The 16,006-nt window shown below is 41.1% G+C and overlaps 1 protein-coding gene across 2 annotated transcripts in view; it reads left to right on the top strand.

Moving 5' to 3' along the window:
- Positions 1-16,006, top strand: part of LPCAT2 (lysophosphatidylcholine acyltransferase 2) — a 72,035-nt gene that overhangs the window by 17,919 nt on the left and 38,110 nt on the right. The window contains exons 4-8 of one of the 2 annotated variants that reach the window (XM_047078421.1): positions 1,261-1,373; positions 3,292-3,352; positions 4,260-4,318; positions 5,579-5,613; positions 8,920-8,974. In XM_047078421.1, coding sequence (XP_046934377.1) covers positions 1,261-1,373; positions 3,292-3,352; positions 4,260-4,318; positions 5,579-5,613; positions 8,920-8,974 — 323 coding nt within the window. The remainder of the gene's footprint in view (positions 1-1,260; positions 1,374-3,291; positions 3,353-4,259; positions 4,319-5,578; positions 5,614-8,919; positions 8,975-16,006) is intronic. The other variant, XM_047078422.1, reaches the window with a different exon arrangement.

Below are 16,006 nucleotides of genomic sequence, written 5' to 3' on the forward strand. Positions count from 1 at the left end.
CGACTGAGCCACCCAGGTGCCCCTATTTTCTTACTTTTAATGAGGAACTATATTTTCAGAATGAGTTTGTGATAAAGTTTAGAGACTCCCCTACCTGTACCCTTATAATTCTTAATAAATTCATATCTTTATCAGGGTCCAGTGACTTCCTTTTGTTCTTATATAGCTAGAAAGACCGAGTTTCAAGTACCAAACATGCTTGATTTTCTGGAGGGAGAATTGAACCAGAGAACTGGTGAAAACACTGTGTTACGTGCTATTTCACGAATTTCTCTTGAGAGTATTAGGCTCACACTCACACGGAGTCTTTCCTCTTAACTCTGTTTTCTTATTATTGCCCCAGAATCTCCATGAGGGACCTAAAACTCTCGAAAATTATGATGTAGAACAATAAGTACTTCCTGCCGTATAAAATAATGAAGCAAATGAAATGCTTATCCCACCAGGTGCTATGGTCTCTCCCTAGGGTGTGAGTCTCTAAGTGACTGGTCCCGGTTGCCCCAAGGTTATTGCAAGCCGCAAGTGGTGACAGAGTGGGTGTGGAGGTTGCCTGAGGTTGCCTTGGCGCTTTGGAGAAACAGTCGTGTCCTCAGCTTTGTCATTCAGCTCAGAAAAATTCTCTCTGTCTCTCTTTCCTTCGCTCATTCTTTTTTTTTTCCTCAGTGTAGCCGCAGTGCTTTGTATCATATGGCATTTTCCTGGAAAGCTGTTTAGCAATGGAATTTTGGCAAATTGAGGCTTATTTTGCATGCCTGAGGAAGCTACCTACTCAGAACACTGTCGTGCTGAAAATTTTAGTAAAATTAATAATTGCCCCTTATTCGTATGTACTGTGAATTCACATAATCAGTTTTCTTTTTTTTTTCAAAATTTGTTTAGTGTTTATTTTTGAGAGAGAGACAGAGAGACAGAGTGTGAGTGGGTAGGAGCAGAGAGAGAGGGAGACACATAATCCAAAGCAGGCTCCAGGCTCCGAGCTGTCAGCACAGAGCCCGATGCAGGGCTTGAACTCACGGACTGCGAGATCATGACCTGAGCCGAAGTCTGACGCTTAACTGACTGAGCCACCCAGGCGCCTCTGGAAGCTAAATTCTTATAAACTTTAAATTGGAGGGTTTTTTTTTAAAAATTCTCTTTGATTTGCTGTATTTTAATTTTACATAACACTTGTTTTATGATTCATACAGTATCATTGCTGTGATAGCTTTAGTCAAAAAAAAAAAAAAAAGACTCAGTTGTGACCTTTTGTTTGTTTTCAAGGACTTTTACGAGCTGTGCAGCCAGTGCTGGTGTCCCGTGTAGATCCGGATTCTCGAAAAAACACAATAAATGAAATAATAAGGCGAGCGACATCAGGAGGACAGTGGCCGCAGGTAAAACACAGGGGACGTTCATTTAGAATACTGTGAGTTTGTTTCTTGTTTGTGTACTTGGAAATCGTTTGGCTCCACAGATGGCAGTATCTGGGGACACCTATGCTAGGTGTCTTCAGCATAATAGAAGCAGAATAAATGAGTGAGTATTCAGAAGTCCTCTTCCCCAGGAGATATCCCGTGGGATTAAATGTATCATTCTTTCTTATTCTCCGGACTCTTTGAACCAATTTTTACTTTGTGTCATAAAAAAATACATTCTCTGAATTTATTTATAATCTTAAAGACAGCCTATCAAAGCTCAATTATAGTCAACAGTATGGTACGTTTATTGGGGGAAAAAAAAGGGATTATGATCTTAGTCTTATCCAAAGTATATTTAGACAGAGCTTTTCAGATCAAGGGGTATATAAGGAATCACCTATAGAACTTTTCCAGACTCTCCCATCTCACTACCTCCAACCCCTGGAATGCCTTTGGAAGGTAAGGGGAGGGGCAACAGTTACTGGATAATTCTGATAAGTATCGCTCTACCTTGGCCCTGTGATCTGGCCACCCATGATGATGCGTAGATGTTATAATACCAAGAGGAGTATCACCCACCAGGAGGTTTCAGAAACCCAGGGATGTGAGGAATGATTTAAAAAGTGACCAGGAAGAAGTGACACTTGGAATAAGGGTTTGACTTTTCTCTTTGGATCCAACGACTATATCTAGGATTGTGGGCAAAAGTTAACAAATAGGTAAGATTTCAGCTCATTTCACCCACCTCAAGGAACTTTCTGTCCAGAGACAGAATGATCTGATCTGAAATCCTTTTCTAGAATTTTCAGGCACTGGCTAAGCAACAACTTGAGCGGGGGGAGGGGAGTGTTGTAGAAAGAATTCAAGCACTGGAAAGGCTATATGGCTTTTAATGCCCCTTCCAGATCTGAGATTTTATGATTTACTCTATATCCGTTCATTGTTAATGGAGTAGCTGTAGAATTTCCATTGAATGAGCCATGTTTGATAGTGTATCTTGTTGTAATAGGAAACCTGTTTTGTTTTTTGTTTTGTTTTGTTTTTAAATTGGGGGATGAAATTGCACACACTTAACAATTTTTATTTTATAAGTAGCCTGTCATTGTGGCACATTAGGCTGATTAAGTTTTCCCTTTCTAATTGTATTAAACAATACAAATACTAACTAAGTACACATACTAACTGCTGTGGGTACAGGATTTTTCTTTTTTGTTATTTTATGTACTTGGCAATTTACTCGTTGCCAAATCCTGAAATCCTTAGCAAATCCAGCCTGTTCCATTAATGGGGAAACTAACTGTGCTCTGTGTCTTTCGCTTGAAGAACACAAAGGCCTATGTTAAATGCTAAAAACACTTTCTCAAACAAGATACTAAACTGTATTCCATATGTCTACTAATTCAAGGGAGCATAAAGCATACTGCAAGTATTTCCTCCTTTTTGCTTCCTCCGTATATCCCTAAACTATGTGTTGTAGGAGTGAATATCATTTAACAGGGAAAACAGAAACAAGGAAGTAGGAACGATTTGGTTAAGGATGTATAGCAGTAGAGGAAAGAATCTAATGTGCTCTTTGACCAGGTCTCAGGGTCTATATCTTCTTTTAAGTTTATTTCAGATCATTAGCATCATCATTAAGAAACATTTGCTAAGTGTATTTTCTATTCAAAGCTTTAATCCGTTTTCTAATTACCTTAATGGTCAGACGACAGTTCTTTTAGAGGAAAACTGAATAATCTGATTCTAGTTTTCGGTAGAATCAAGTATTAGCCTTTTATTTCATTTTCGTCTTCTAAGAATTGGCAGCTATTTGTGAAGTCGTAAGAAACTGAATAAAGAGGTAACCGATTCATTAGACTGAAATATTAAATCTACGTATTCCTTTTCTCCCAAGATACTAGTTTTCCCAGAAGGTACTTGTACTAATCGTTCCTGTTTGATTACTTTTAAACCAGGTGAGATCAATTAAATTATGTACTATAACAAACTATGGAAGATTTCTCAAATGATTTGATACTAATACACAAAACAATCTGTTAGTTTGTTCTGGGCGTTTCTTTTTCGATGAAAAGTTTTTAATACAGTGAATCTGCAGAACTCCTTTACTTTCTCTTTTGGTATCACAACCTCTTCTTCCTTGGATAGTTGTGTGTGTGTGTGTGCATGCGCGTGTGTGTGTGCATGCACACGCACACACATGCACACACATATCCATGCACATGCAGAAACCACTGGCAGATTTTTCTTTTCCTTCAAGGCTACCCTCACAGACACCCCAGGTCCTGTGTTTTCTAATAGAAAACAAGTGATCATTGTAATGCCTTCAGATGCCTTCTACACTTCACTCTTTTTTTTTAATATTATAAAGTCATAGATTTCATAGCGATGTATAATTTCATACGTAATTTCATAGTAACTGATAATACTTTAACATGTGTTTGTATTGGCTGCTGGAATGCTCAGAGCCCAAGTTAGAACTCACTTCTAGCAAGTGGGGCTCGTTCTTGCTGCAAGTATTTGCTTTGATTTAGATTTTCTTCTCCCCATTTTCTCTTTGTCTTGACTTTGCCGTTATTTTTATTTTTTTAATCCTGTTGTATAATAAGTATTTAGAAAATGAAAACACGTGGGGATGTAAATAAATCTTTTCAGTGACTTGGGCATAACATTTAATGTCTTGGTTTCCTAATTCTGAATTTTAGAACTCTCTCATTTTGGTAAAGCACTAGGGATTCTACCAACATTTCACAGTTTGTGTGTATTCTTAAAGCAGTAAAGTATATGTGTACCGTTTATTATTAATTCTCTTTATGGTAATCCTCATGTCATATATGAAGATGTAATGTCTCAATGTGGTTTTAGGGGCCTTCATTCCAGGGGTTCCCGTGCAGCCGATCCTCCTTAGGTACCCGAACAAGCTGGTAAGCATAGTGTTTGGCCGTGGGAAAACATCTCAGACATTCCGAACAGCACAAATCCTCCGGGACCCCTTTTAGAATTTGAAGAAAGCTCTGAATAGACAGAGGCTGGAAGCACATGGGTAGACCCCATTCCCTGTGCCACATTTCATTTCTAGAAGTTTGCCAAGAGAGGCACGTGTTTGTGGATACCAATATTACACGATGTCTCTGGTATTCCTAAGCTCCAGGAAGGCATTTCCCCAGTTTCTCCTCTGTTGTTACTGTGATGGTCCAATGAAGTCTCAGATTCAGGCCCTTATTGGCCTGGGTAGCAGGAAACGTGCATAGATTTGTGATTTGCACTGAGCCTACAAAGAGACTTTTCCTGATTCAGCGGTCATTACTGGAGGGATAGCTGGTGTCGCAGGATAAATCTGGGACTGGCTTGGGGTTTCATTACTGGCTCAGTACTTCCTAGCTGTGGGACTCTTGGCAAGTAACGTCAATAAGAAGATACATGAAAAGACGCTGTCATCCTATAGAAGGTGCACGGTTGGCTCAGGAAACAGGGACTTCCACTCCAGCTGGGCACACCGCTGTCTTCTGGATATTATTGTGCCACCGTTTTCCTAAAGAAAGAATTTTTGGAATCTGTTTTGTCTTGAGAGGAACTTTCTCTACTAGAGACTTTCCATGAACAAGCAGAATGTAATGATTCATTATCTATGTCACTTAAGATCAAGAGTTCTCGATCAATTCAACTTCCTTTCAGTGGCTGTCTTCTCACCTTTAGACATCCCCTAGTTAAAAAAAATTAATATCTATCAAGATTTACTTAATTGTACTTCTGCCTATTTGGCATTTATGTAAATCCTTTCATTATGTACTACTCTAATCTTTTCTCCCAAGCATGAACTCCTCCCTTTTTTTTGAGAACTGATATATTCTGGGCTTTATAAGCAAATTAATTATCCAGATGTGTTCACATTAGGAGAAAAAATAGCTAAGCGTGCTCAGAATTCTATTAAGAACTAAAAGTAACTTAATTTCATGGAAAGATAGGTGGCTACGTATAGAAAACAGATTTTTGCCATGTAGAGATATAATCCAAGAATTCATAGAGCAATTTGCTGTCGTTTAATAGGCTTGTTTTACTTTTCAACATACTGCTTTTAATTCAGCAGGGACGTATATGAGTACCAATATGAAAATAAGATTTTGATTTTATTTAGCTTTTATTTTTTCTCTGAACTAACAGTCTAAACACCTTTGTTATTGTAGGATACCGTGACGTGGACATGGCAGGGATATACATTGTAAGTTGCTTCTATTATTGGTTTATATAAATTTTGTTCAGGGAATAAAAAGAAAAATTATTTATTCCTTTTTTTTTTTTAAAAAAAAAAGCCTTGTTTTTGTAAAAGTAAAGATTTCTAATCAGATCCTAGAATCTTTTTTTTAAATTTTTTTTTTCAACGTTTATTTATTTTTGGGACAGAGAGAGACAGAGCATGAACGGGGGAGGGGCAGAGAGAGAGGGAGACACAGAATCGGAAACAGGCTCCAGGCTCCGAGCCATCAGCCCAGAGCCGGACGCGGGGCTCGAACTCACGGACCGCGAGATCGTGACCTGGCTGAAGTCGGACGCTTAACCGACTGCGCCACCCAGGCGCCCCAGATCCTAGAATCTTGTAAAGGAGAAAGTCTGTAGAGAGCATCACTATCTTTCCTGTTAGCCCCCAGCACCGGCCACGTGCAGAATTCTGGCTGTCTGCTGTGTTCTTGCGGGTCTCACGTGTGTAGCTACCAATCCTTAAGAAACAGTCCAGTGACCCAGTTTGTACCCTACTTAGCTTTAATCTTGTAGTTTTATTCCCACTGCAGATTTAGCATGTTATCTGGTGTCTCCATTGTTGTTTTACTATATCGGTTTAAGCAGTCCGGAGTCATTGCGTCATATGGCCTAAAATAGCTGTGATGTGTCTGATCTGAGCTGAGAAAATAGCTAAGCTTTCAGTTCCGTTCTTGGATTTTAAAAGCAGAGGGATCAGCAGTTTCTATAAACATTTAAGACAAGAGAGGAATACAGCTCGCCATTAAGCAAGCTGCATTGAAACAGGCCTTTAAAAAGAACAGAGCATGTACAATCGTACTTTCTCTCAAGACGTTTTTGTCGAGATCCCCCTGGATAAGTCTGAGCTGGTTTATATTTGGTGAGAGCCATGTAAAATGCCTGGATGTGAGGACTTTGCCTGGGGCTTACCCAGCAATGCCTTTTGATACTATTACATAGAGAGTTTACATAACGTCGTTGATGCATAGACAACCACTTGGACCTATTTAAAAGGGAATCTTCATTCGCCTTCAAGTATCTTGTGACTTCCTTGCATACCTCTTAGATAATCCAAACAATGTATGAAAGTCAGATTTTTTTTATGGTGCATACCAATCTTCTCCATTTTGTATGTGTGAATTGCATCAAAATAATAAATTTAAATCAGAATAGGTAACTGATGGGCCATTCACATGTGTTAGTGTTTATTAACATGTGAAACATGTATGTTCCTATTACGCTTCAGTCCTTCATAGTTGAAGTTAAGTAAACGACACTCAAAATAAAGACCACAAATTGTAAAGACTATCTAGGTATTATGTGGTCTTTAACTCTTCAGGAAATCAGTTTATTTATTTGCCTAGAATACGTGTTTTGTGCCACTGTTGATCTTGGGTTCCTGGTTTTCAGCTTTTTATACGGGAGCAAGTGAGAAGAAACAAATAGTGTGAGAGTATTTTAGAAAAAGGAGTGCCTACAAACTGGATATAGTGTGTCTTTATAGTTCCTGAGTTGTGTCATCCTTAGGGCCCTGACAATTTAAGCGCCTTGCAGAGATAGTGACTTCAGATTCACAGTGCGCTCAGTATGTCTTTTTCAAACTTTTTCAGCAGTCCAGGTAGGCGTGAAGGTCAAGTAGAAGAAGGCCTTCTTGGAAGGGGGATCAGGATAGAAAATGGAGTGTTCTGGTTAAACCAGCCTTCTAACAAGTGTGACAAAGGGAAGAAGAAAATAGGAGAGAGAATTCAGAAAAGAGAGGAAAACACTTTTTGAGGAGTTAAAGATTTCTTAGGAGTGATAAACACAAAATCTTTAAAAGGCACAGCTTTGTTTTGTCCAAATGCCACATTGTGCTTGGCCTGTGGTAACTCTCATTTCTGCCCGAATCTTCCAGTGGGCTTCATACCATATTTCGCACTGAATCTGTTACTCTTAAGTCAGTTTTCTCAGTTGCTCCTGCTCCAAGGGCTAGTCTAGACTCAGATTCTAAGGAAGAGATTCTATACCAAGACAGACAGCCTAAGGGAGAGAGTTAATAAACTTGGGGAATACACTCAGAGAAAGGGCAGCTATGGAAAAGCCATTTTGTGTGGGTCTGAGAAGTGTTGTTTGGACAACACAGGTTCAATGAGATCTTATGCCTGGTTTGTTTTATTTTCCTTCCTTCCTTCTTCCTTCCTTCCTTCCTTCCTTCCTTCCTTCCTTCCTTCCTTCCTTCCAGCATTCAGAATTTTCAGAACAGATTTGTCTGTGTGAATCACCAAATTCAAAAGTTCAATTTAAATAACTCAGGGACAATTTACTTTATAGTAGACAATGTGGATTGATTTTATTTGCTTGGGGTTAATAGTAAAAGGTTTTTTTCCTCTCAGATGCGAAGTTTGACAACCAATACTTAACAACTTATAATTATATATGGAATTGGTACATCTATTTCTTAAATTCCTTCTTTTAACCAAGTTCCTTGTTTAAATTTCTAAATTTCTTATCTTAAGTAAGCTCCTTTAAATAACTTTTATAGCTAAATCATATTTTAGTTTCTTAAACACAAAAAAAGGTTGGTTGATTTCTTTCATGTAGTATAATCCACTCTGCCAGATTTTTGGGTCATCTGTCTAAATGAGGTGAAATAAAAATCCCATAGAAATCCTATCCAGAGAATCTAAATATATATTAGAAAGGTACATAGAAACAACTATTTCAGAAATTATCTTTGAGAGGGTTGGCTTTAACCACTTTAAAGAAAGCCTTTATCTGGTTTTACAATGAAATTTGAAACATTTCAGAAAATTTCTCCTTAAATAAAATATTGATTATTAATTGGGACAATTATGATAAAGTTTCTGCTTTTAGGGAAAGGCCCACTGGTTTTTTGTTTTTGTTTTTTTTTAATATCAGAGAAGAGTTTCGAAATGTAATGTTTACTTCAGGAGTTTTCCTATAAGCACATTTATGTACCTTAAAATGTGGCCTTGGTAGTTTCTCTAGGCTTGTAGGCCTACAAGCCTGAGTTGTCAGGGAGACTTCACATTTGGGGTTTAGTCTGCCGAGCTGCAGCTCTGACTCACAAGTACATATTTGGTGTTGTACTTGGTGATTTAACTTTGGAATATCAAGAATACTTGCTTAAGCCCAAGGAGTGTTACAGCTGCCGTGTGGCATTCATAAGCACAAAATATCTATATGAAGTATGACGTGACAGTGTTTGCCTATAAAGAAAGGATCGTCGGGTGATAGAGATGATACTTGTATTACCGTATAAAGATGGCCTGTTCTTTTTTCTCCTCAGCATTCAGCTCTGTATGCTCACTTTCTGCCAGCTCTTCACAAAGGTGGAAGTTGAGGTAAGTCATTCAAAAACAGTCTTGGAACTGGAGATTTGGCCTTTCCTTTTCTTTTGCACTTCTAGTCTCGAGAGCCCCACTTTACAAAGGTTGGCAGTTAAATCCGCCATCTTTAAAACAGGCGCTGGTCTTTTACAAACTGTCCACCTGGCTGTCAGATCCAGCCCTTGGAGTCCTATCAGGAAAAACCTCTGGCTTCTGGGAACTTTCATAGGCGACCACCCTGGCTGACCAGATTTGCATAACTGGTTTCTATCATCCTCCTTTCAATGCTGACCTCTGCCCGGTTGAACGGTATGGTGTGCTTCACATCTTGACAAAAGGAGCTACATACAGTAGCCGATGGAGCCCCACAGCTCCTGGAAGAGTACGTTCTGTCAGAGCGGAGAGGTGCTACTTGGACTCTGGGGAGAGGCACAGACGTCGGAAGCCCTCACTTTGGACTCACTCTGCACCTGGAAAGCCTGAGGAAATCCTCTCTGGGAGGCAGCGCATGTCAGCATTCTTTTGGGCTGGTTTGGCCGTCTTTGGGTTTGAGTTGCAGAGACAGGCAGGGAGTGCGGGAGCGATTAGATGGTTCTGAAAATCCTGGCCAGATTTTTAAGACTCTGAACGATGGTTCCAGAACCGTTCTTAGATGCTAGCAATGATGAGGAATGGACTCATAAATGCAGAGTCAGTAGAGTTGGCTCTAGTGATACCCTCAGGGAGCCTCTGAAGAGAGAAGGGTCCGAAGAGCGAGTCAGGCTCTTGCCTTCATTTTCCAGTTGCATCCGTAGATTGTGCAATGAGAACTCTAAGTTTGCATATGTTAATTCGGAGTCCTGAGTGGGGGCCCATGCTCCCAGTGACAGGACATGGAATTTAAGTCACAAGAATACTGGTTTTTTGTTGTTGTATAGCTTAGTCATTTAGCCACATAGAGGTCAGAAATACCAAATGATGTAGGGGGCAAATTGCATTTCGAAATGAGTTTCACTTTGGTGAAATTTTTCTGGAGACTTACAGGTTGTCTGCTTGCCAGGAAACGATCTATTTATTAATTGTATGCCACACTTCCCCACCTTTAAAACCAGTTCAGTCTCTCTCAATGTGATCAAAAAACACTACTTCTTAGAATATGCTTAGATGTTTCTAGAGAAAAACAGTAATCTGTACTCTAATAAGTTTGAGAAATACCAGTGTAAATAAAATCAATCACATTTCTTTTTCTCAAGACCTGTCAGTGCCTTTGAGATGGTGTGACCACCATATTCCTTTTTCTCTGGATACCTCCTGGAAGCGGTGTTCCATAGGATATATTTTGGGAAGCCCTGTCAGGAAGAAATATTATATTATTTCTAAGTACTCCAAGTGTGCTCTTCCATCTTTCATAGCTGTGCAGATAGACTAGCTCTGTTTGCTTTCTCTAAAAAAAGGAAGGAAGGAAGGAAGGAAGGAAGGAAGGAAGGAAGGAAGGAAAGGAGGGAGGGAGGGAGGAAGGAAGGAAAACTTATACTTAAAACACCCACCCTGTCTTCTCTGCAAAATTGGAAGATATTGTTTATATAATATATATGCTGCCCCTTCCTCTAAATTTACCCTTCCCCAGCTAAAACAAGATCTAGCCACAGATGTGGAAATGCACCTAGAACTGTCTAGCACATGTCTCAGTGGTCAAACTATTACAACAGAGGTATGCAAAGGCCTCATTTTTTTGTCCTGACCATTATTACCACATTTCCTTTCTGTGTCATGGCCTTTTTTCCTTTTCTATCATTCTTTCTTCCTTTCTTTCTTTCTCTCTCCCTTCCGCTCTCCCTCCCTTCCACTCTCCCTTCCTTCCCTTCCCTTCCTTCCTTTTCTTTCTTTCTTTCTTTCTTTCTTTCTTTCTTTCTTTCTTTCTCTCTCCCTCCCTTCCACTCTCCCTTCCTTCCCTTCCTTCCTTTTCTTTCTTTCTTTCTTTCTTTCTTTCTTTCTTTCTTTCTTCCTTCCCTTCCCTTCCTTCCTCTTTCTTTCTTTCTTTCTTTCTTTCTTTCTTTCTTTCTTTCCTCTCTCTTTCTCTCTTTCTCCCCCCTTCCCTCCCTCCCTTCCCCCTTTATTCCCTCCTTCCTTCTTTTCCATTACAGTGTTTGCATTCTCCAGCCAGTTCTTAGACCGGTTTGAATAATAGTTGCTGGCAAAGAAAGAATATATCCTTTGATAACTTCACAAACAAAATGGCTAGCACCTGGTTTAGAATAGCTGAACTGGTAAGATTCAATGTGTTTGAATTGTGGTGCAGGGCAAGAGGATGGGACTCTGTGGCCTTCACATGTAGTATCTTATTTTAATTATATTTATTTTAGATTCATGATGCTACCTTTCACCTTGGGGACTTCTCACCACTTTATGACTTTTGAATATTTTAATTCCCCCCGGTTGGGCACAATTGAAAAATGTATCCCACAGCCCGTGTGGTGCTCTCTGTGTCCACACCCTGGCTCAGGGCCCTGGAGAGTTGGGCGCTGTGTCAAGACTCCGGCTTCTGCACCACATCTGGGGATGCCCGACTTGAGCTGCCACACATGTAGCTTAGTTAGAAGGCTCGGCGTGTTTAGTTGTGCCAACTACAGTCGTGTTGGTTGTTCAGAAGCACCCCCTCCCAGCGTCCATGTTCATTACAACTGATGGAAATCCTAGTTATTATTTTTTACATATGTTTTTAGAACTTTAGAACTTCTAGTAACCAGTTAAGCTTAATTAAGATGTACCGTTCAAGAATGTGGTCTTAAGTTTTGCGGTTTTTATTTTTATTTATTTTTTATTTTTTTAATGTTTATTTATTTTTGAGAGAGAGAGAGAGAGAGAGAGAGAGAGAGAGAGAGAACAAGCAGGGGAAGGGCAGAGAGAGGAGGGGACAGAAGATCCAAAGCGGGCTCTACAGTGACAGCAGCAAGCTCGATGTGGGGCTCAAACTCGTGAACCGTGAGATCATGACCTGACCTGAAGTCAGAAGCTTAACCGACTGAGCCACCAGGCACCCCAAGTTTTGCAGTTTTTTTTTTAAATTTTTTTTTAACGTTTTTATTTATTTTTGAGACAGGGAGAGACAGAGCATGAATAGGGGAGGGTCAGAGAGAGGGAGACACAGAATCTGAAACAGGCTCCAGGCTCTGAGCTGTCAGCACAGAGCCCGACGAGGGGCTCGAACTCACGGACTGCGAGATCATGACCTGAGCCGAAGTCGGCCGCTCAACCGACTGAGCCACCCAGGCGCCCCTAGTTTTGCAGTTTTTAAAATGAACTTGAGTGGATCATTTGGTATCCTTTTAGACACTGCACTGGTGAGTCATAGGACATCTCTGGATGCTGAAGGCTGTATTCTTTCCTTTTACAACTCACTCCTCACTGATGATGATTTTCCAACTCTGTAGTTACCAAAACCATTGGATAGCTAACACCTAGGGAGTGTAATGTCTCCTCCCCTCACTCCCTCTCTGCTTTCTCAACAGAGACTTGTTTTTGAAAAGGCCATTATTTCCTTGACTCTTGAGTCTTAATAATACAATCAGGTCAAAACCTCACACCCTCTATAATTGGTCTTCCGGCATCCTTGAACAATGATGCCATGTGTGTCTGCAGAAGGTTCTCCTGAAAGTTATTCTCTGGATCATAGTGGCATAGTGGATGTGTTTAAACTGTCTTTGAGTGGTTACTTTTATTGGCCAGCTACCTCACACGTATGTCTTTATAAGCATCTGGCTTAGGGGCATAGGGAAGAAGATAGCTAGTAGGAAACATCCCCAAATGCGACATAAATCAACAGCCTGCTAGTGAATCTCATGAAAGAGAATCCATGCAAAGCCAGATTATAGGGCACTATGTGGACAGCAGCTGTTTTATGAATGGAAACAGGGCATTCACAGTGATCATCAGTCTGTTTCCTCCTTCATAGGTTACATCTCTGTTTTTATTCAGAGCTATCCATTATAGTACAGGTACAGAAAAATGTTTGCAGGCAGACAGAAACATTTTGTTTTAGTAAATTCTTTTGCAAAGCTTAAAGCAAGCTTCTAGCGGCTAAAATTGGACTTACAGTACTTTATGGTGGGCAGTCCATTGTCACAAGTAAGAGAAGGTCGTTGTTTTTTTATTAAAAAAACAATTCTGATTTTGGAAAGGATTGTAATAGTGAGTGTTATGACCAACCCCTGTAGATAGATACAACTCTTTATTTATTTAAAAAAAATTTTTTTTAATTTTTATTTATTTTTGAGAGAGAGAGAGACAGAGCGTGAGCAGGGAGGAACAGAGAGAGAAGGAGACACAGAATCCGTAGCAAGCTCCAGTCTCCGAGCTGTCAGCACAGAGCCCGACCCGGGGCTCGAACCCACGAACTGAGAGATCATGACCTAAGCCAAAGTCGGACGCTTAACCAACTGAACCACCCAGGCGCCCCAATACAACTTTTCAAATCTCCAAAGAGTTTATTACTTAGGGAAGGTTCAGATATGTTTATGTAGTTTATTTAATTATCCAAACACACTCATATGACTTGTAGTTTTGAATCTAAAACAAACAAGCCTTTTAGAAAACCTCTATCGTGCAAATACACACACACACATAAAACCTATATATGTGCTTGTTTTAACAAAGCTAATTTCTTCTGGAACTCGGTAGAATTCTGAAATTTCTAAGTAGTAGCAGAGAAGTCGAATATTGTATGTGGTGCCTAGGTGGCTCAGTCAGTTAAGTGTCCGACTTTGGCTCAGATCATGATCTCACAGTTTGTGAGTTTGAGCCCTGCATCGGGCTCTGTGCTGACAGCTCAGAGCCTGGAGCCTGCTTCTCATTCTGTGTCTCCCTCTCTCTTTGCCCCTCCCCTGCTCACACACTGCCTCTCTCTCTCTCTCTCTCTCTCTCTCTCAAAAATAAATAAACATTATTTTTTAAAAAAAGAAATAGAATGTTATATAAAGAATATTAGCTGGGGTTTTCTTCTAATTCTGCTGCTACCAACCTGTATGTGCTCGAGTGAATGACTTAAGCCTCTCCTGGCCTGTGTTCTCAGTGGTAAAATGGGGATAATGGCACCTCTTTTATAGGGTGGTTAGCATTTAATAAGGTTACTTACGTACTAGCACGTGGTAGGTGTTCAATAAGCATTCACTTGTATTTCCCTTATCCTCTAAACGTCTCTGTTCTTCAGGGAAGAAAGCAGCGAATGTTAGTTCGTAAATGCCTTCCTTGATTCGCATTTGCTCTTTCTTGAAGACTTAAAAGAAGAATCACGAGAAGAGCCAGAACTCCACGTTTGTTGAGAGTGATTCGTTAAAGTCCTTTCCTGTTACTTGGAAGAAGAAAAGACTGATTGTAGTATCGTCACTCATCAGTCTTTCTCTTTTTCACGATGGTCCATTTAGTAGAAAGGAATGTGCCCCGCGTGGTCAGGAAACAATGAATAAGGCAGTTTTGCTGGGCCTGAGTAACCATGTAAAGGGTTGGCTCTGGATATCGGATCGCCTTCAAAATGGGCTGAAGAATTCTGACTTTATCTTGCGTGCAGCCTAAGGCCCCGGAGGAGGTAGGGCACTCCCAGACCAGCAGGACAAATGAGGTGTTAGCATGGGAAATATGTCGGTTAGCCTCCCCTTAGATGGGGCAGGGTGGTGCCGAGCCTGCGGGGGGAGGAACAGAGCACATTGAAGCGAGGCCCGGAGCCAGTCTCGGGGACAATGGGAAAAAACTGGGGAAGCTCACTTGGGCTGTTGTGGGGAGGCAGTGCCTGCCGTCTCCCCACCGAGGTTCCATAGCTGGATCTGTGAGATAATCTCATGGCGGGCAGATTAATAGGGGAAAGGATACACACATCTATTCATTTTTAATATGTGTGCAAGGCATCGTGGGGAATAAAAAGTGGATACCACAAAAAGTAGTGAGGAAGGGGAGGGAGGGGGTAGGCCATGCAGGGGAGAGTCAGTGGTTTTTAGGAAAGACTGGTGGGCCCTGGGAAGAATAGACCGGGAGCGATGATAGCGTGTGATCACGTTTGTCTGTGTGTGATGTCGAATTCCAGTCGTGTCACCTGCGGTAAGAGTCCATCTTCCCTGTTGGATGAAACTCCCCAGGAGGGACTTGAGGACAGATGAGGGACAACTGAGTTCCTTTCAGAGTAGCTGACTTTAGGGAGGTAAGGGAAGTTCAGAGAAAACGTCTCCCCACATTGGCTATTTCCCAAGTGCCTTCAGCTCAAAATAATCAGTATACCAAAGCGGTATGTTTTGGGGTCGCATGTCCTTGACTCTTTCACTGTCTTCCTTCTAAAGTTGAGCGTGAAGTACCATTGGGGTGAAAAGCAGGACTGCAACCTGAGAAGCACAGACCGTGTTTGAAACATTTAGATATGACGGCAGCAGGTGCAGCACAGATATCCAAGCCGCAGTGAGGTTCATGTTAAGTAACTTGATCCTCACCTGTCACACAGACACTAAGGAAACAGACTCAGTATTGAGATCACATTTGGGGGCACACTTGCATGATTAAAAGGAAAAGGGAGGACCTTCAACAAAACAAAACTATTTCTGAGTCTGGAGGCGGTATGGTCACCTGGGGAAAATCACATAATTTTCAAGCAGCTGTAAGGACCCTATGGAGCTTCCCATGGATCGGAGGAGCCTCAGCCCATAAGATTGTGCACCTTTCTTTAGCATCCCGCAGTGGTCTCTAGCAGGGATGGGAAGGCAGGAGCAGGAGAGGTGATCATGGGTATGTGGTTGGCGCCATGGGTGTGGCAGAAGGGGGAGATTCCGGATGACAGAAAGTCCACATGGAGGTGTCTGACTCCTGAAGGGCAGTGGGGACAGGCGGGCAGCTGTTGCCAGGAAGGGAGGGACGAGCATGTCATGAGGGTCACCAGCATGTTCTTACAGTCTGTGCCGGACCAGGTTAGAGAAGTAAAAGCTAATAGGCGACGAAGGGAAATTCTCATGGAAGAACTTGCCAGAGAAGGTTAGCGTCCTATGTTTGTCGCCCTGGCTGAGGCACAGCTGAGAACACCTGTGGCCAGGTGGA

The sequence above is a fragment of the Lynx rufus genome, unplaced genomic scaffold (genome assembly GCF_022079265.1).
Source record: "Lynx rufus isolate CCGP_SWC_20201006 ecotype Redwood Valley unplaced genomic scaffold, mLynRuf1.p SCAF_16, whole genome shotgun sequence".
NCBI classification, from domain to species: Eukaryota; Metazoa; Chordata; class Mammalia; order Carnivora; family Felidae; genus Lynx; species Lynx rufus.